The sequence below is a fragment of the Leucopleurus acutus genome (genome assembly GCF_964270905.1).
Source record: "Leucopleurus acutus genome assembly, chromosome: 8".
Lineage (NCBI taxonomy): Eukaryota > Metazoa > Chordata > Mammalia > Artiodactyla > Delphinidae > Leucopleurus > Leucopleurus acutus.
The window spans coordinates 2,047,655-2,068,598 of record NC_139151.1 but is presented as its reverse complement, the minus strand read 5'-3'; the positions used below and the strand labels follow the sequence as shown (position 1 = coordinate 2,068,598).

At 51.1% G+C, this 20,944-nt stretch overlaps 1 protein-coding gene across 2 annotated transcripts in view; it reads right to left on the bottom strand.

The window, feature by feature from the left end:
* Positions 1 to 9,481, bottom strand: part of OPCML (opioid binding protein/cell adhesion molecule like) — a gene marked incomplete at both ends in the record, with an annotated part of 1,080,793 nt that extends 1,071,312 nt beyond the window's left edge. Inside the window, one exon of one of the 2 annotated variants that reach the window (XM_082844274.1) lies at positions 9,232 to 9,481. In XM_082844274.1, the coding sequence (XP_082700400.1) occupies positions 9,232 to 9,481 (250 nt within the window). The remainder of the gene's footprint in view (positions 1 to 9,231) is intronic. The other variant, XM_082844276.1, reaches the window with a different exon arrangement.
* Between the last annotated feature and the right edge of the window lie 11,463 nt (positions 9,482 to 20,944).

Here is a 20,944-nt window from a genome sequence, read left to right as displayed (position 1 = left end):
GTAAGGCAGTGCCCTTTTACTCCCAAAAATCTCACCCTAAACAAAAGGAGGGGAGGGCCCATCAGGAAAAAATGCAGAATCCTCAGAGTGGTTTTCCCCATCCCTTCCCATCTGGGCTTCACCCAAAGAGGCATCCACCCCAGTGCCAAGTAAGACTGGGCACTGTCGTCTCCGTGGGATGAAGCCAGGGGGACTCCCAAGGCAACTCCAGCTTCCCTTGGAGGCTGACGGGCTATTTCCATCTCCACACTCTCTCTTCCAGCATTCTTCTCCCTTCAAGGAGCTGGGGCTCCCTTGGCACTGGGCTCTTTGGAAGAAGCAGGTTGGCTCATTCAGAGAAGCAAAGGCTTCCTCAGGCCTGTCTTCCTAGCAGGGAAATGCCCATAGGAGCCTGGCCCAAGCACAGTCACCAGTGCATTCCTGTCTGCTCTGAATCTGAAGCCCCGCTTCCTGTTCTGCACTGTCCATGGCTCTTCTGAGCTGATCTCTCAATCGTGCCCAGGCCCGCATGGTCCACCGTGAGGGCAGAGCAGGGAAGGGGGAGGACGGGCGTTCACCCACTATCACACGGAGCAGCGACGATGTACGGGGAGGTGCTGTGTACACCGTCAGTTACTGTTTCACCATGAATTGTTAATGTCACATTTATGGTATTTTCGGTGTGTATTTTCTCTTGGGTTTGACAGTCTGGTGATGATAAAAGCAGGTGCCTTTTGCAGTGTGTAGACCAAACAGGACAGGTTGACACGTACCTGGAATTTGATATTGTACCACTCTGGGCATCTCTTTCTGCATATCAAGGATCAATTGATTTCTAGAAGTCTCCCAGTTCATTTACAAAGCTCATTCAAAGTATGAGGATGCCTCTGAGGAGGACAGGCTTCTCTCTTGTTTCTGACCTGTCACCTTAATCCCTGGGTACCGGATACCGGGGAGTCACCCTGTTCCACACGCTCCTTGTGCACCAAGATGAGAGAGCTTCGGGGAAACAGAGCAGCTGAGGTTACAAGTCTATTTTCCAACAGGGGATCCGACAGGGAGGCAAAGCTCAGCTCAGCCCCGCGTACGCTGAAATGACACCAGCTGGGCTATGAACACAGGTTATTGAAGCTCCGTGTCGACATGTTGGTCGGGTCCCTGCTGAGTATGTGACATTAGCTAAGATGCTGGACTCCCTATGCCTCAGTCTTCTCATCTGTAGAATGAAAGGAAGGGACAGATGATCTCCAGCATCCCTTTCAGTCCTGAGGGTTCTACTTTTCTACATAAATTAATATGACTCACCCAGGTGGTGGTGGTTACAGGGAGGTCAGGCATGCTCTTGTGACATCACAATAATATTTGTGAAAACGTTGCATGTTCGTGCCCTTACATCAATCTAGAGTCCAATCAAAGCTTCTCTAAAATGCCTGGTTTCTTTTAGGAGCAAATAACCCTGGGCAAGATCCAGCAGATAACACAGCTAGAGCTCTCTGCAATCTCTCTGACAGATTGGGAAATGAATGATGCAATTTTAAGCTCCTACATTGGACCCCGAGAGGACACCAGTGAAGGGACTGAGATTATGAGACTTCAAGGAATGATGGAATTTCCAAAACAGCTTATTTCTGGTTCTGGGCAAAATTACACCTGAGCTGAACGGATGGTTTGTAAGCAGGACATGGAGGACAGATCCTCTTCTCTATGTTCCCAAAGGCACTGCTGGTGCTCACGGTGGGTTTCCTTTAGATTCAGATTCTTCAGACACATCTGGGGCACCTCTGACTTTCCTGCAGCGGCTCCACATCACCTGTGTCTCTCCAATCCAACACCACCAGCAGTTTCCCACCTGAGCTACTCTGGGGGCCTCACCCCTTCCGAGTTTGCTCACCTCTAATTCATTCTTCAAAATGCACAAGAACAAGATTCAATTATGTAAGGCGAGCTCCTCACCCCCACTTAGGTGCATCGTATCAGTGGGGTTCCGTCACTTCTAGAATAAACACCAAAATGACGAACGTTGAGCGTCCAGGGCTGCTGGCCTCATCGTGTAGCACACCCCTTTCCTCTACGCTCCAGCCAAGCAGGAGAACGTCCCCTGGTCCTTTCTGCTCCGGGGCCTCTGCACGTCCTCTTCACTCTGCCTCTTCCCGGGGTTTGGATAAATTCTGCTCTTCATCCTTCAGACCTCAGCTCAACGGTCACTTTCTCGGGCAAGTGATCTTACCTCCCTGGCAAGTCAAGCCCTTCCTATGGGCGGCACAGACCTCTCCTCCCATAGATTTGTATCAGCTCTGACTTCCCTCCACAGGGACACATGTTTGAGGCACTCAGTCTCTCCCGCGAGGCTGTGAGCCTCTTTTCTTTTTTTAGAATGATTCTCTTTTTTTTTTTGATGTGGACCATTTTGTTAAAGTCTTTATTGAATTTGTTACAATATTGCTTCTGTTTTATGCTTTGAGTTTTTTTTGGCCATGAGGTATGCAGGATCTTAGCTCCCCGACCAGGGGTCAAACCCGCACCCCCTGCATTGGAAGGTGAAGTCTTAACCACTGGACCGCCAGGGAGGTCCCGAGGCTATGAACCTCCTGCAAGCAGGGACCAGAGACTTTTGTTCAGGCACTGCATTCCCAGTGCCCAGAACAGTGCCTGTCACATAGTAATCACTCAATAAACATGTCAGACAAGTGAACCTGCCTGCTACTTGTGGCATCATCGTCAGAGAGGAGCAAGGCAAGACCCCTACTGCTCAGAAGCCCACAGCCACGAACAAGCACGTCTGAAATCGGCTCAGCTATAAGAAGTGACTCGGTATAAGACACGAGAAGCCCTGTTTCCATTTCCTCGGATTTACTGAGCCCTTCTGATCTCGTCCATAGGAACATGAACCCGTGTAAGTGTCACTTGCTCAAGCACGACTCACCCTATGCCACCAGTGTCCTCTTGTGGTCACAATCCCTCCTCGTATTGCTATAGCGTGTACTTGTTGGCACGGCAGGCATGACTCTAAATTTCTAATAACCGGGCCGCTTCATCAGTACCCGGAGTTGCTTAAACCTGTGAGTGATTTTGTTTCTTATGCAGCCGCTGGCCCACATCAGGGCCCACGTCTGTGTTTACGGAGAGTCTCTCACTCTCAGGCGTGTCAGTGGCGACACGCGACAGGAAATCCAAAAGCACCATCTCCAGCTCTGAGCCGCCGCGTGCATATCTGGTTGGAAGCTCGGGGCTGGTGTTTATTGACAGGCATGAACACTGGAACGAGCAATCTCTACCGCATCCTTCATACATTTCCACCTCCCATTAGCAAAGCCTGTCTGCCCTCACTCTGCAGATGGGGAAGCCGATGGGCAGGCCAGCCCAGGGGCCCAGATGCCTGAGGATTCAATGGATGGAACAGAACGACAGAACAGAGAAGCTGACCCTTAGTACTCGTGTGAGCTTGGCTGGCCGGCCACCCGTGCATGTGTCCATCCATTCATCTGCTCACTCGTTCACTCCACAAATGCTCTGTGAGCACGTGTTCTATGTCCGTCACTGTGCTGGGCACCAAGGTCATGTGGGAGGACAAAACGGATGTGTTCCCTACCTTGAGGGACCGCAGTCCGGGGGGAAAGCGAGGCATAACACAGAGAATCACTGTAAAATATATGGGCCCACAGTGTTAGGCGGGAGGAACCTGGCATCCTGGACTTGGCAGTAACGAAGGAAACGAGCATCGAGAATGCTCTCCTGGGAAAGAGGAACTTAAGCTGAGCCCTGAAGGATGGAAAGGATATTTATCCAGAAACATCATGAAAGGAGGATCAGAGTTTTCCAAGCTCAGGTGGCCTCACAGGGGAAGCCCTCGAGGAAGGAGAGAGCACGGTGTGTTTGAGGGACTGATTCCCGAGCGATATGGAGCACGGGCCAGGCTGTGGCCCGGGGGCTGGGTTGAGAGCTTGGGACTCTATTCCAGAGGCAACCCGAAGTCTGCATAGGGTTTTAAGCAAAGGAAAGACAAGCTCAGCTCTGCCTAGCTCATGATCTCTTTGAGAAGCAAGTGAGACCACAGATAACTCTCCCAGGTAGACCACAAAGCGTGATACTTTCATTATGCTTCATATAACCACTAAGCAACTCCCAAGAGTGGTGAAACAGCATTTGTAAATTCCCTACGGATAAATGTTCACGAATGACCACTCAGGCTGTTTCAGAGAGTCTGTACCTTGAGATGTGGAATATGCTGGTTCTCCGGAGTTGGGCGTCAGCATGCCATCTGCCTGTCGCTTACCCTTTCCTGGGAACATGCGAGCAGCCACTCCAATCAGTGGCCTGTGTCCCCGTGCACGGATCCATCTGGGCCTTTGGGGGGTGTCTCTGCACAGCATCTCTGCTCATTAAAGGAAAGAGCCTGCATCATAATGATAATGCCTTGCACTTACCCAGCGCATTGCCCAGGGGTGTCTCAAAGCCTTTGGCAAACATTTAATTTAGTTAGTCTAGTGACTGCAGGCGAGTCCCCAGCCTCTCAGCACCATGGGGTCTAGGCAGACAGACAGAGGTGCTGAGAAAGGAATGCAAGGCCGGCCTCGCCCAGGCTCCGGGGCCAAAATGTGGCAGGAGGATGAACGGGGGTCTCTGCATCGCTGGGGCAGCGCTCCATGCGCATGGCCATGGCTGACTGCGGTACAGGCAGCATGTAGGCCTGCTGCCACAGCGCCCACAGGGAGAGCACCCAGGCTTGTGGCTACAGCAGGGAGCTCTGCAAGGGCAGAGACGTAAGTCCAGAGGAAGAGGCTACTTTCCTGAAGGGGCTGTGGATGTGACTGTGAGGGTGGCTAAGCTCTGACTTGGAGGCATCCGTGTGTGTGTGTGTGTGTGTGTGTGTGTGTGTGTGTGTGGACACGAGTGGAGGACAGTGAGGGGGGTATGTGTATTCTCACACCTACAGGAAGGGAATAGCAAGCACATTTGTCTTCAAGTTCATATCTGGTTACAGGGTTTATTCCTGCCCATTCTCAGAATTACCTTCAGTCCCGCCCCGGGCCCCACAAGCACCTCCATCTCAGGGTGTAGACTTGAGTGGTGTAGAAATCTAGCAGATGGAACTATATCCTTGCCCCCCGTGTTAGTGCCTCCCCACTTAAGGGAAGGCAGAGGCAGCCAAGGCCTCCTGGGTTGAGAAGCAAAGTCTTAGTTTTCCATCAAGAGCATGAAACGGCTCAAGGGGCAGATGTCGCGGGGCCCGGAGCTCGGCACCTTTAGCGGGGTCAGAAGGATTGGCAGAGGAGAGAGGTGCCGTCCCAAGGCGATGCCAGCCTGTCTCCTTCCTCTGATCGCCCGCCCGGCCCCCGTGTCTGGAAGGTGCCACCCAGCATCTGGAGGTGCGAACAGCCACCCCTGCAGACAGCCGGGCTTGTTGGCAGCCACTGGCCCTCTGTGGGCTGATGCCTGAGATCAGCAACAGGAACAGCCAGGCTGGGCCATCCGTGTCTCCTCTCCCCCAGCCCAGGCAGCAGCCTAGGGGCCTCCACCCAGTAAGCCTGGGACAGGACAGCCACAGCCAAGGCCGCAGGTGACAGCACCCCTGGAGCACCGACTATCCGAAGCTGATGCACAAGCCCATGTGCAGAGCACCCGAAAATACCGCAGAGCAACGTCGGGACCAAAGGGGCGTGTGTGTCTGCTGCCCTAGTTTTCCACGCAGAGAAACCAAGGCCCAGGGAGCTCAAAGTCCATGGGCCTACAGCATCAGGGTCCAAGGGCAGGAACACACTGAATAACTCCCTGTTTTATGGACCTCTGTTCTTGAGGGAGGAGAGTACTTACTCACTGTACTATGTCTAATCAGAACCTGTATGAAGTCTTGTTGGATAAATGAAGGGGGAGGTTGGACCGTTAGTTCCCAGCACTGTGACAATGACACATATAAGTGGGTATGGTCAGCCTTGCCTTCAGCCTGCTCCACCAGAAGGAATGCCTGCCCCCATCCTGTGCGACACCCCCCTGTTTCTGCCCTATGACTAGGAGACCAGGTTGGGTTTTTTACACTCACCTTGTTGTCATCTAACCTATGCTTTTGGCTACTCCACACAGGTGGAGATAAGCAGCATATGCTGCTGGAATCCCTTCTACAGATTGATAGACTGAGGCCCAGAGGACACTCTGAGACGACTAAACCAACCTGAAGAGAAGGGGATAAACAGGAGGTAATGACTGCAACGTGGGAACAGAAGCCCTCCAGATCAGAGAGCCAATCCTCCCATCAGCGAGCTGGGCCCCCAGCTGGCGTGACTCTATGCTCTGCTTCAGAAACTGAGCCTTGGCCATAACGACAGCAGCCCCCGTGCCCACCTCCATGCTGCCCTGCCATGTCTCAGGCTAGAAGGAAAAGGGCAGGCACAGATGGGTTTGGACTCAAATGCTGCAGGCCGTGGACAGGTTCTCAAGTACACACGAAGTGGGCTGAGAGGGACCGGGGGTGTTTGTTAGCAACACATGTCCGAGGTGGGGTAGGGGTTCTGCATTTTAATCTACAACCCCAGCACTCTTCACCTCCTGCTTCTGCAGGCTTGCTTCCCATCCCACTCCTCCCTCACAAAGTCCCCAGACCCACGGTCAGAAAGGCTGCACAGGCCCATCTCTCCTCCTGCCCGGGACCACAAAAGCCCCCCCACTCTCGGCGCTCAGGGTCTCAGGAACATCTCAAGCCTGGAGTGACAATTAAATTGTCAACAGAGACCTCTCCCCGTCTCGGGTGTGGGCTCATTATGGTTTCCACTTGTTACTGTCTTTGCTGTCCCAGAGATTCTGCCTAGAAAAGCAATTCATGGCCATCGGTCTCCCCCCTGGAAGGCACCAGGCGACAACAACATTAGCCTTAAAATTATTCTGGGATGGAAACGTGGTTCACTGAGAAATAGGCTGCAGAGTGAAATGGCATGGAGGCCCAACCAGGTCAAGGTTACGTGACTGCATTAGCCTCTGTCTTTAGAAGCAGGAAAAGTAAATGGCTAACGAGCTGGTATTAACCCTGATGGGAGGAAAAGCATCACTAGCAACAAAGGGGAAAAGTCTATAAACACATAATAAAGGAAGTAAAAGAGGCGAGGAAGAAGTCACAAGTAAGCCATTCGCTTGTCAGAACTTTAGGACACAGCCTGGTCCCGTTTCCCGCAGGGACCCTCCCGAGGTGATGCTTTCCCTTCCTCCGGGTACCTCCAAAGCCAACTTTCCTCCTCCGGCTGAGATGCTCAGGCCAGCTTCCAGCACAATTAGCAGGAAAGAGCAGCCCTCCAGCAGAAATGCCTTCCCTCTGCCGAGCTCATCCTGGTGAGGCCAAGAGGCTGGGGGCTGGGGGAGCCCATGCCCTGGAGCAGAGCCCGCTTCAGGTGGGGGTGCTTCCCCACCAGGGGAGATGAGCCTGGGAGCTCTACAGGGAAGCATCCCCGGGCTCCAGCTCTCTTCAGGGTGCACCGCAATGCAGCTCCAGCTCCTGGGGCTCGCTCCCTCCCCCCTTCGGAAGTGCAATGTTCTGATTCCACGAGAGGAGCCCAAACCCACCACCAGCATCCCAAGGGGTTGAGTGCTGCTGTTCTGCCAGCTGTGCCTCAGCTCAGCGGGAGGACGGGGGCTGGGGGCCCAGAGCTGTCACCCAGGCCAGGGCTCACACCCATGGGAAACTTTGGACCCTCACTCAGACCCAGAGCGCCCACCTGGCTCCCTCTACCAGGCTGGAGCAGGTACTGAGCGCCCTGCAGGCCTTCCCCTCTGAGCTGGTCCTGCTGAAATCCCCTCCCAGGCTTGGATCTGGAAGAAGAGCAACACTCCCCACCCACTCTAACTTCTCAGCCTACAGCAGACAGCCTGGAACGTGCTTACGCAGCGCCCATGTCTGCTAGGAAAAGTGCAATTTTAACACAGATTACAAAACGTGAAACGATGGATTTACTCCTTTTTTTTTTCAGTCCATCCTCTTCTTCCTTCTTCCCAATAAACTTTTCATTTTTCTGATTTCACTTTGGTAGCTTAGAAATACTTTGGGCTTTATGTTCTTAAAAACAAAAACCAAGTAATTCTGAATATAAAAATGTAAAATTGTGTGTTTTACCCATACAGGATCTGTAAGGCTTAAGAATCTTATTATTTATGTCTGTGTATATATGCACAGGATTTTACGTTTAAGCTCATGTTTAACCAAACGCATGTGTCTCAATTTGGGGAAAATAAAAGGAAAATTCTCACTGGGCTGGGGTTTAGGGTAGAAACCCCACAGACCCCTGGATGCTGCCTAAACCCTTGGAAGCATAACCCCGTCCCTTCAGCATTGTTTGAAGGATGCCTGCAGGCATTCAGCTGTCTGCTTGCGAAGACACGCATGCAATTATCAAATCTATTGCAACGTGTTGGGTTTTGCAACACTTCCACTAAGCCCATTCTGGCAGGATTGCAGCATCTTACCTGTGTCACTGCAAACAAGTAACTGCTGCGATAGGTGGACCACGTTTAAATGGCTCGGTAAGGTAGGGAAGGCGCTGAGGAGGACCAGGTAAACCCAGATTCCCACCCTACCCCCGATACAAACATTCCAAATTCTGTCAGGGACATTCACGTTTCAGATGCGGGGAGAAGGAAGGGGAAACGGGATTCTGAATTTCAAAGGCACAATCTGCCCATTTGGTGGAAAGATAAAGAAAGGATGGAGGTGGCAGGACTGTGTTAAGATGAGAAATGCAGGAGCAAAGGAGGAGGAAGGGGAGAGGAAGGGGCTGGAGAGAGAGTGAGGAGAGAGGGTGGTGAGGTGGGGGGGGAGGGAGGAGGGGGAGAGGGAGAGAGAGAAAGAGGGAGAGACAGAAAAAGAGATGCCGGCAGATGCAGAGAGGAATCAGGATGTCCCCTCTATCCTGCCGGTCCCAACAGAAGCGGCGAGAAGGATTTATCCCTGGGAGTTGAAGCCCCTCTTCTCCTACCCTTGGGACCACAACTGGTTAAAGCCAGCCAGCACCTTGCACAGCAACTGCAGTGCCTCACAGCAGGTGCACATCTCGAACCCAGCTCACCAGACCCACTGCCTGAAAGGAGAGCGAACCCCCAAACCCAAGCTGCAAGCACCCGTGTGTGTAGGAGCGACGAGCTAAGCAGTGTGTGCGCGCGGTGAGCCCACCTCTCCCCACACACGCAGCTCACACTCCCTCTTCCTCTCGGGCTCCCCTTCCCCTTCCCCTTCTGCTCCAAACCGCCCGGGGGGAGCCGAGAGCCCCTGTTGGGTACCTGGGATGAAGAGCAGGGCGGTTGTCACGGAGAACACAATCCAGCAGGCGGGGTGGTGCATCTTGAGGCTGCGGTGTCCCCGCGGCTGGGCCGGCTGCCGCTGCTGCCGCTGCCGCCTTCCTCTGTGCTGAATTCTGAGCAGGTTTAAATCCAATGTTTGCAAAGGGAGGGAGAGAGCAGAAGAGAGAGGGAGCAGGCAGGCAGCGTCTCGGGTTTTTTGCTGCACAGACACACAACTGGTGAACACCATGAGCACCAATCTGCGCGGGGCGCGGAGCAGACCTCCTCCAAGGCTCGCATTGGTTCCACTCTCCTGAGCGACACGCGGGCACTTTCCAGCTGGGAGGCTGGGCTCTGGGGAGCTTCGGTCTGCCCCATGCTCGCCCCCGCCCGGAGCACGCGTGTGCACTGGTCTCTGGGGGAGATGCCAGCGCGCAGGGCTTCCTTCCGTGGGCACCGGAGCCCCTTCGTGGGCGGTGGGAGGGGCTGGGCCTGGCAGTGGGGACCTCACAGAGCAGGGCTCAGAGCAGGACAAGAAAGGCAGTGTGACCAAACCTTGTGCCAATTCCTCACCATCTTTCCTCCTCCTGGTCTCCAGGCTGGGAGGGCAGGAGCCGTGGCCCATTGGGGGGTCACTCGGACGTTTAAATCGGACGCAATTCAGTTTGCCCAGCCGGAAGATGGGTGCGTTAAGGTTTTTTCCACCAAGGATGCAAAGAGAATTGGCCGAGTTCCCCACAATTAGAGCGTCCTCAAGCTCTCCCTAGACTAGATGCCCTAGACGCCGGAACAACTGCTGTGACTGCAGCACAGGCGGGGGGTGCATTCAGACTAGACGGCAAGGAGGCAGGAACCAGCTGAAGTCATGGGGCATCTCCAAGGTGACAAGGTCACGGAAGGAACCTGTGGCTTTCCGTCTTCCATCCTGGCTTCTCCTGTTCACAGTCCAGTCGGCCCTTCCCGTGGAAGAGCAGCTCCCGTGGATGGTATTCTGGGTGTACCGTGTGGCAGATTTCCTCCAGCTCCACGCCTGCTCTAAGGAAGGCCTGCAGCACCCACCCCCAGGCCCCCCAGCCCGCCATGGGCTGCGCCCTCTGCTTGCTGAGGAGGTGCCCCTCTGATGGATCCACTCAGTGTTGAGGATCTGTGAAAAGAACAGCAGAGGGTATTACAGAAGGGGCTGGGCACACAGGGCGCAACTACTTCTGTCCCAGGGTGTCCTCCCAAGAGCCCACAGTGGCTTGGACTCCCCCCCAGCTCAGTGTGTGCGCAGCTCACCGCAGGGGCAGGTGAGTGACCGACCCTATGGGAGACAGTATTCCCTCCCCTCACCACGATCGCTAATGTTTTCCCAAGTGCCTGCATGGGCACGTATTCACAGTTCCCATCTTAGCTCATCCTCACCGTAGTCCCACCGCGTAGCAACACTACTGCTGGACTTTAGTAGGCTGAAACTCAAGTTCAGAGAGGTTCAGCAACTGGCTAAAGGCCACACAGTTAAGAGGGTCAGCATTCAAACCCAGAGCTGTCCTAAACCCAACACCTCACAGTTGCCATTAAGCAGCTATGCCTACCGCCAATTGCCAGTGGGTTATTTTGGTCTGAGTGCCTCCATTTCTACAAAACTAAGACTGTTCCCTTTTAAAGAAGTAAAACAATCAATACTTCCCTCCTTATTAACAAGCCTGAAAGGCTTTCTATACTATGGTGACAGTATCCTCACCTGGCACTTACAAAGTACTTAAAGTCCTTTTTCAAAGGCCGGGAATATAAAGAACGTATTTTGCTCTTGTCTGAAAAGGGTAAACAAGATATATGCAGACACCATCGAAAAATTCACATATTTTTGACTCTACATAAAAGATACTAGGACATGTACATACTAAGTATTAAGGTCAGATTCTACAGAGCCAGTAGTTGCAAACATGTCATTCACAAGCAAATTCACGTGTGAATTCTTGAACAAAGCCAGAATCCTATTCATCAGAATTGTCACTGGTGGCTAGATCTGCAGGACAGAACTAGCTTGGGGTGGGTGCAGGATCAGGTGGGCCACTGAAATGAGATGGATGCCCCAGGGAGGGGAAATGGAACAGACAGGCCAAAACCCTTTGGGGAAAAATGGGGAGAGGACTTGGGGGAGTAGGTGGAAGGCACAGTGGAAAAGGCCTTGAATTCTAAACCAACAATATTTAGAAATTCCTTATTGCTGCTGGAAAAAAATAATTTCATTTTAAGCAGGGAGTGCTACAAACAAACGGGAAATAATTTATTGATTTTAATCTGTGTAGAGTGCACAGCATGGGTTGAGGCAGGACTACTTGTTGGTGGGCCATCCCAGATTTGACGGACCTGGGACAAGGTCGTAGCAGTGGAAGAGGAAAAGCAGGGGCCGGGGGGAAAGGGCAGAATTAGTAGGGCTTGGTGACTGATAGCTTCATACAAATAACAGGCATCATTTCTGCACCCTCTGGGGACCACGGTTTTCTCAAATATCATATTTTATCCCTAGCCTTGTCTCCCAAGAAGGTATAATTACACGTTTTTTGTGAGATAAGGAAACTGAGATTCGGAGCAGTTAGGTGATTTATCCAAGGTCACACAGCTAGTTAGTAACACAGTCAAAATTCAAACCCATGTTTTTCTATTTTTCAAAGTGAATGCCTCCCAAAAAGAAATGATTAATGTCAACCACTGTCACTTTTATCCACGAGCCAGGTCCTCTGTCTTTGGCCTGCAGATCCCGTATTTATCTTCTCAACCAGCCAGTGTAGTAGGTACTACTAGCCACGTGGTACTCAAAGACTTTAAATGACTCCCCAGTGCTGCAGAGGGTGCATGCACGGAGACCCGGTTTGAGCCCAGGCCTGCCGTCCCCACCAGGGCTGTACCTCGGTGGAAGCATCCGTAGCTCCTGCACCCAAGCATGCACTCAACACGCTTCCCTGAGCCCCAAGGGTGTGCTGTGTCCCGATAGGCTCCGAGGGCACAGCCTCTGGCCCTTCTCGGGAAGGACACACACGCGACCCCTCGGTGAGCTGATGGGGAACAGGAATCAACCTTTTTCAGCCTCTTGGACCCGACACAATGCTGGGCGCTCCGTGTGTATTTTCTCTGATTCCCACCCATCCTTCACTGCTCTCCTCCCTCCACAGGTGCAGACGCATACCAGGGCAGAGAAAACCAAGTGCCTTCTCCAAAGCTACGAAGTGGCAGAGAACCCAGGTCTTTCTTACTCCAAAGTTTATGTTCTTTCCCTATTTCCCATCAGTTATATTTGTGTTTTAAAAACATCCCATTTTGGGACTTCCCTGGTGGCGCAGTGGTTGGGAATCCACCTGACAATGCAGGGGACACGGGTTCGAGCCCTGGTCCGGGAAGATCCCACGTGCTGCAGAGCAACTAAGCCCGTGCGCCACAACTACTGAGCCTGTGCTCTAGAGCCCGCGAGCCACAACTACTGAAGCCCGCATGCCACAACTACTGAAGTCCACGCGCCAAGAGCCTGTGCTCCAAGACAGAAGAAGCCACCACGATGAGAAGCCCGCACACCGCAACAAAGAGCAGCCACAGCTCGCTGCAACTAGAGGAAGCCCGTGTGCAGCAACGAAGACCCAACGCAACCAAAAATAAGACTAATTATTTAAATTTTTAAAAAATCCTACGCTAAAAAAAAAAAAAATATTTACTACGCGGCTGCCAGTGTCGCACAGTATTTTTTTCATTTAAAAAACTTTAATCAAAATAATACATGACAATAAACAAGGATTTATTGTACAGCATAGGGAACTATATTCAATATCTTGTGATAAATTATAATGGAAAAGAATTTTTTAAAGAATATATATACATATATGTACGTATGTATAACCAAAGCACTGTGCTATATACACTCGAAACTAACACAACATTGTAAATCAACTGCACTTCAATACAAAAAATAATAATACGTGACATACGTGTTTTTTCAAGTTACTAGGACTAAAAGCTCATGATTAAAAACTGCATTCCAAATGCCATTCCTCAGAAGCAACCTTTTTCATCTCTTTTAGCTGTTTTGTCTGGTATTTGCTTCCTTATTTCTTTTTAAAGATGTGCTTATTCTGATATTTCTTGATTTAACAATTTTAACAATTATCCAGCAACTTCCTACTACAGAAGGTGAAGATTCAGCCCTGATCACCACCCCCACCCTGCTCCTCCCTCCACCAACCCAGTATACATGTCATGATTTTCAACTATATCAATTGTTAGCATTGATATTGTTATGATTATTTGTCTTCCCAGTACAACATTTTGCTTTCCCCAGAAATATTTGCCTTTTTGTTTCATTTCTTTAGTTTTCTATGGACCTATTGTTAAATCTCCCCAAACTCCCTGCAGAATTCTAAAATTCGTCTAGTAATTTATAGGCACTACGTTTTAAAGGCATTCCTTCTGCCCCTTCTGTTCCCTGGTCCTCTGCTGTCATCTGGGACTTCCCTCTCCTAAGAGTTCACAGAACCCCGTGTCTCTCTCCTGTTGTCTGGATCTAGGTTTTCTTCCACTTGGTGTTCCTCCTTGTTTTAATATAACAAATCTCTTAACAGTCTGCTGGGAAAGCATACATAGGTGGTCATTCGGGCAGGGATCTTGTTTATTTGAAAATGGCTTTATTCTAATCTCACTCAACTTATATATAGTTAATTCAGCTGCAAATAGAATTCTAGGTTTAAAATCAATATCGTCTCCAAATGCTACAAAGCCATTTCTCTGTTTTCTTCTAAGCTTAAGCATAATTGCTGAAAAGTCTGATGAATGTCAATTTGTATTTTTTGTATGTGAAATGGCTCTATTTTCCCTCAGTAAACACTGAGGGTGTTCTCTTTACCCATGGCTGCCCGAAATTTCACAAAGATGTTTCCTAACGTGGGTTTCTTTTCTTTAATTGTGTCAGGCACTCAATATACTATTTCAATATAGAAAATTCATGTTCTGCAATTCTGGGATTTTTAAAATTTTTCTGTATTGTGCCTTTGAAATTTTTCTCTCCTCTATATTATTCATTCTTTGTGGAATTCTTACTAAATGGATGTTAATCTTCTGGATTAGTTCCCTAATTTTCTTATATTTTCTCTTTTCATTTATCAAGATGTCCTTGGTTTTAACTTCCAGTACTCCTACTGCTTTTTTTAAAACTTCTATTACAAATTATTGGTTTCCCTCTGTCTTCTTGTGGTCTGATTTTTTATAGCGCCTGATCGTGTTCTCTGGGTACCGTGTCTTCTCGCATCTCTCTGAAGATGTCAATCATAGCTTCCGAAGTTCCCCTGTGGGGCAGCTCAGGCTCCATTTCCTCAGAGTCCTTTTATTCTGCTCATTTGTTGTCATCTTTGTCTTTCCTGCAGGAAAGCCTCCTCAACTGTCTGGTGATCTTTGGCCTTCCTTTCGTATTTAAGAGCAAAGCAATAAAAGCCTGACTGGAATCTCTGTGTTCATCAATGGAGTTTATCTACCTGTGGACCCTTTAAAGATGGCGAGGCTGGGAACTGGCCTTGGGACCACTTCCCCAAGTGTTAGTCATGGGGCTATTTTTGTCTCGAGCTGGAGGCGTTCCCCATTCTCCTGCCAGAGGGTAAAGTCCTGGCTTCCCGCGTCCTGAGGAAGGCCGGGGGATTCTCCACTCAGGGTGGGGACCCTCTGCCTCTCTGCTTGCAGTGGGACCCTCAGCTCTCTTCTGGGGCTGAGCCTGGAGCCTTCTTCTTCAGTTCCTTCAGAAAATAGACTTCCCACTCATGCAGAAGTGGGGAAGCAGAGAATTCTGGAGTGGGAGTGTCTAACACAGACTTTGACCCACCCTTTGTCTCTGGCGCCTCCCCATTTCTGCCGCCCACGGAAACCATGGCTGTCCTTCCTGGACCTCCTGGTTCAGTGGCACACCGCCTGGTTCTAGCTACCGCTTCCCTCCGCAGATCCTCACACCTCAGCTTTCTTTACTCCACTGAATCTCCTGCCACTCGTTCTATTCTTTTTCCAAGAAAAGTTCACACCCATTTTTATTTCCTCTTCCAATTTTTATTTTTTGTATTTGGGGTTTATACCTTGTTTACGCTTGGCTACCATCTCTGTGGGATTTGAAAGATATCGGAGGCCAAGAGGGAGGCTGGCCCTCTGTGATGGACTGCGCTTAGTGCCTGGATTCAGGGAAGGTCACACACAACTCTCCAACACCTGGCGTATCGGGCTGTTTACAGCATCAATGTGTCCCAAGAGACCGAAAGTCAAGGGAGACACCAGGACTAGAAGGCACATCTCCTAACAGGTAGCCTCTCCCATCAGCCAATCCAACAATGAACGTCCGGTGCAACGGTTACTACTGTTCTTGCTGCTGTTTCCAATCAGATAAGCATCACCCTAGTTCATATACAGCCCAGAAACTGCTACATTTGCTCAAGAGCATATCTTACCCAATCTCACATCATCATAAAGCCTTCTACTTAGATGTGACTGAACAAATGTTAGCCAATTATTAAAGAAAATGGCATCCGATTTTCACCTAAGTAGCAATTTTTTTTTCTTCCCAAAACAGCTTTTGAGCAAGAGTGGAAATATTCTAGCCAGTAAGGGAGAAAAGTTATCACCCCTTTCGGAAGTGGAGTACAGGAAGATGTGAGGACGCCCACGGCCAAATGTCCATCGTCTTCTCGCCAGATATGCCCCCCTTTCTCCCCGCCCCCTTTCTCTCCCCCTCCCATTTCCTGTCCTCCTCCCCTCCCTGTGTGGAGGGGAGGCTGCCTGTGCTCCTCTCTGGATAAAAAGGCTACTCTTCTCTCCTTGACATCTTTCAGGGCTGTGAATACTCGTCTATTGATTTGCATTTGGAGGAAGAAAAAGAGAAGGGGGGGTTAGAAAAGAGAAACACAGAGTCACACATTGCCTGACTTCAAGGCTACCAGGGGGCCATGTTCAGGCGACGGCGGAGAATTCTAACTGTGCCTCTTTCCACCCCCCAGCTCCACCCGCCTCTGCATCACACCAGCTGCTGCTCTGGCCCCGCCCAGCCCGGAGCCCACGTGCTGGTGCTGGAGGGTCCGGCAGAGACTGCATCTCAGCATCACCCCTCCTCCACTGATGGGCTCAGGCGGGGCTGACACTGACCCTTTGTGTGAGGCTCAAGGCCCAAGGAACTGTTCCTGCAGGACAGGGGCTCAGAAGAGGCCGGAGGCCTGGTTAGCAAAGGCTGGCCCGGAGACCACGTGACAACGCCTCTGCTCTTAACCACTTTAAAATAAAGCCCAAGTAATGAAAGAGCACACAGCTAGGAACCATACGCCTAGGTGACATGCTAGGTTCTGACATTTCTGGCCATGAGACACTCAATCCCACGTTCATCTCTTCTGGGAGACAACAGGCAGGCACAGGGAAGGCCTGTTCTCTAAGGGACCACACCCAGCACCCGGCACCCGTCCACGGCTGCACAGAGACATGGGTTGGCTCTGCTGGGGGCTGGGAGCTCGTCCTCCGTGGGGCATTATTTCAATTCAAAATGTGTCTTTCTACGTGGAAAATTAAGTCAGCGTCTCACTGTGGGCCATGTTAGCTTATCTTCAAGTGACGTTTACTGAGCATTTAATTGGCACAACAGTGCACACAACAGGAAGCTGGGTCTGAACAGAAGACTGAGTCGCTGCGGAAGGGGCCGTGGCCCTGCCATCCTGCCCTGCATTCCCAGGGAAGGGAAAGAGCGGATGAGGAACATGTGGGAAAACCGTCGGAAAACGATAACCAGTCGTACAAATGCCCGGGGCTATTGTTGCTGCAGCTGATATAAAATTCTCTAGGCCCGGCCAAATCTGTGTGCTTTACTAAGAATGCACTTACTATTAGCCAGAGATGTTGGGGCCATTTAAATGAATCAGCAGGCACAGTGTTTTAAATAATCCCGGCTTTGGTTCAGTCCACACGCACGCCTTTTAAAATGGAAACACCGGACCGAGCAGTAATGACAGGGAAAAACAAACTCAAGCTCTGTCTGTTTGGCCTGGAAATTGTGGATCGCCTGAGACTGAAATGAATCTGATTTCCCTCCTCAGCAGAAGGTTGACTCACTTTACAGCAGAACTGCAGCACTTAGGAGATGTCCTCCTGCAAAATTAGATTCTTCAAGCTTCACTAGGTACCTGTGTTTGACACACTCGATGCTGCTTTCAGCGTTTCCTTGAAGGAGGTAAGAGCCTCTGAGGCCCCAGAAGTTCAGTTGAACCAAGGCCTCACACGCTAGGATGCTCACCTGTAGATGCCCCTGCTCCGAGGGCCGTGCTGTGTCCCCACAAGGGCAGATCATGAACTAAGCGTTCTTGCTTTTTTTCTGCTGAGGGACATGCCGAGTATTCCCTGGAATGAACGATTCTCCCCCAAATCTTTGCCGTGCCTGGGACGTGGAGCTGCTAAGTGAGAGGCCAGGGCTGAGGAGAAGGCCGCGTGGACTCTGTTGGGGCACCTGGCGCAGCGTCTCCCTGGCTAGCGCCTCCTTCGTCATCTTCCACGTAAACTAGGCGGGCGCCTCTGTACTTCCACCGACAAAGGTTTTGAATTCGCCAGGGAAATCAGGCCTGTGGCCTCGGCAACCCTGGAGCACGGAGAATGATCCAGCCCACAGATTTCAGTGACCTCCTTCCAGGATGTATCTCTCATTGCCTGACGTTAATATGTCCGGAGTCTCCTTAAATGCACGTGTTCTTATCTGAAATGTGTGGCTGGAGAAACTCACTTCATTAATATGTGGGAAAACACCGAATCAGGGGTCAGAAGATCTGCTGTTGCCGCTAACTGCACACAGTGGCCTCTGCACAGTGTTCCCAAGCCCCCAGCAGTTGCGCAGGACTCCCCAGGGCCACCAGACGCTCACTCGCGGACGGCTTCCTCGTGTCCCTTTAGGAATCACCCGCTGTCACAGCTCCACCCTAGATGGTTCCAAGGTCCTCGAAAGGCTGCTTTCCACCCCCGCATGTCAGTGTTTTCAGGTAGAACTCAGCTAGTGCAGCCTTGGCTGGGAACCGCCAGCTCCAGGGTCCTCGCTGAGGGGCACAGAGTGAGACACGATGGGCAGCATGGGGTCCACACATGCGGGAGGGCCCGTCGGCCCTGGTCTCCCGGCTGTGGCTTTCTGGCCATGATCTCAGGGTGTCAGGGGCTCGTGATGCTGGCACTCTGACTCCGATAGCAAAGTGAGCGGTTCCCGTCGGCGTTTATGGACCAACTCCCTCATGCTGCACCCGATACTGGGCATGTGACACGCAATGGAAAGCAGAACCTCGGGCCTCCTGAGTCTAAAATCTGGAGGCAGGCAAAGATGTCTGTCAAATGATCACAGCCAGAGATGCTGATTATTAATAGCGCTGGTTACCTTGAATGAGGAGCTCTGTACTAAGAGAGGACGGATGGGAGTGTGACGGGCTAGACAGCTTGGGGAGGGCTTCCCTGGGGAGCAGACGTTTCATCTGAGCCCTGAAGGATGAGAAAGCCTTCAAGTTAGGGCAGGGGGGTCCCAGGGAGAGGAAACAGCAGCTGTGGGAAATGACCACACATACTTAATGAACTGGAAGACAGCCCAGCTGGCCAGAGCATAGAGTGAGTGGACCTGTGGAACAGAGGAGCTGGGGGATGAGAGGGGCCAGATCAGGTGGAGACCTAGAGCCTCTGCAGAGCAGCCCTGTCTTCACTCCCAGAGTGGTGGGGGCCATGGGAGATTTCTAGATTGGGGGAGGGGACATGCAGGACCACTCTGCACGTGGTACTCAGAGTGGGTTGGAAGACACCAAGCATGGGCGTGGACAGTTAAAAGTAGGGGCTCAGGGACTTCCCTGGTGGTCCAGTGGTCAAGAGTCCACCCTGCAATGCAGGGGATGTGGCTTCTATCCCTGGTCGGGGAACTAGGATCCCGCATGTCACAGGGCAACTAAGCCCGCGCGCCACAACTAGAGAGCCTGCGTGTCTCAACTAGAGAGCCCATGTGCTGCAAACTACAGACCCCACACACCCTGGAGCCTGCACGTCACAACTAGACAAAGAAAACATGGATGCCACCACGGAGAGAACCCATGCGACACAACGAAAGATCCCGCGTGCCGCAACTAAGACCTGATACAGCCCAAAATAAATAAATAATAATTCTTTAAGAAAAAGAAGAAAGGAGAGGGGGTCCAGGCGGGCACGAGAGGAGCTTTGTCTACAGTCCTAGACGATGGTGATGGACGTGGACGCCCCCAAGGGGGTGGTGGAGGTTTTTAGGAGACGTGATCCACAGGACTCGGTGGAGACGGGGACAAGCCAAGGGGAGTTTTCAAGACGATGCCTTGGTTCCCAGTTGTGTCTCTTGATGGACATTATGACAATGACTGAGGCAGGACTCACTGGATTCAGACCCGGTGTAGGGGAGCAGCGTGGATTAAGAGAGCAGGTATGGGTTCAGCTGAGAAAGCGGAATAATGGCCCAGAGGGTAGTTCTAGAGCCAGACAACCTGGGTTCTAATCCCACATCCACTGCTCACCGGCAGTGTGATCAGAATTCTCTGCTCGATTGCCTGAAGCAGCCCCACCCACCTCATACGGTGGACCAGAAGCTCAAATGAGAAAATCTACATAAAGCTGTTAGCACAGAGCCCGGCACCTGTAAGAGCTCAATACTTGGTCACTAGGGTGATTATTTGGGGCAAGCTGTGTTGCAGTTACATGTGAGACGTCCAAGAGGGGACATCACTTCAGAAATTAAATATACAAACCTGAAGCTCAGAGCAGAGCTTTTGACTAAGGATGTCCCAGTGCAGGTGGTGATTCGTGGTATCTGTTTCTTCAGGCTCATGGAATGGAAACTTCTGCCTGCCCAGGAAAAGTATTGAAGAAGAAGCTTCCGTCTTTGCTTCACTTCTCGCTGTTTGTTTTTCACCCATATAGGGATACGACTGACCTATCTGGGGACTTCCCTGGTGGTCCAATGGTAAAGAATCCGCCTTCCAATGCAGGGGATGCAGGTTCGATCCCTGGTCGGGGAACTAGGATCCCACATGCCGCAGGGCAACCTAGCTCACGTGCCACAACTACTGAGCTCGCGCGCCTCAACTAGAGCCTGCGTGCCGCAAACTACAGAGCCCATGCACTCTGGAACCCGTGCACCACAACTAGAGAGAAGCCCACGCACCACAATGAAGATCCCACATGCCTCAACAAAGATCCTACGTGCCACAACTAAGACCCGACGTTGCCAAAAATAAATTAAATAAATAAAAAATAAATCTTTCAAAAAAACAAAGATTGATTTATCTGATTAGGGAGAAGACAAAGGTGTGGCACGTCTGCGTCCTTGTTTCTTTACTGGGCAGGGTTAATGTATTTCTGGCCTCTGCTTATATGCATTCGTTTTTCCTCCCTCTCTCCGTTTCTCTCTTTCCCTTTTTTGCCTTAAAAGGACTACTTGTGGTTTGTGTGTGTTTTCCTTTCTGTTCCTTCAGCCTCTACATGCCAAGCCCCCTGGCAGGTCCTGTCTCTGCAAGGGGAGGCCCACAGCTCCAGTTGACAAATTATTCTGCCTGTGGCTAAGTGAATAAAACTGACTGGGAGAAAGACCAGTATAAAGTGAGGAGCTCATTTTGGACTTGACTCAAGACTGCAGTCTGCAACTCAGCTTCACCCGCAATAAAATGGAGAGTTTGATGCCTGCTTGACTTTGTATTTCTCA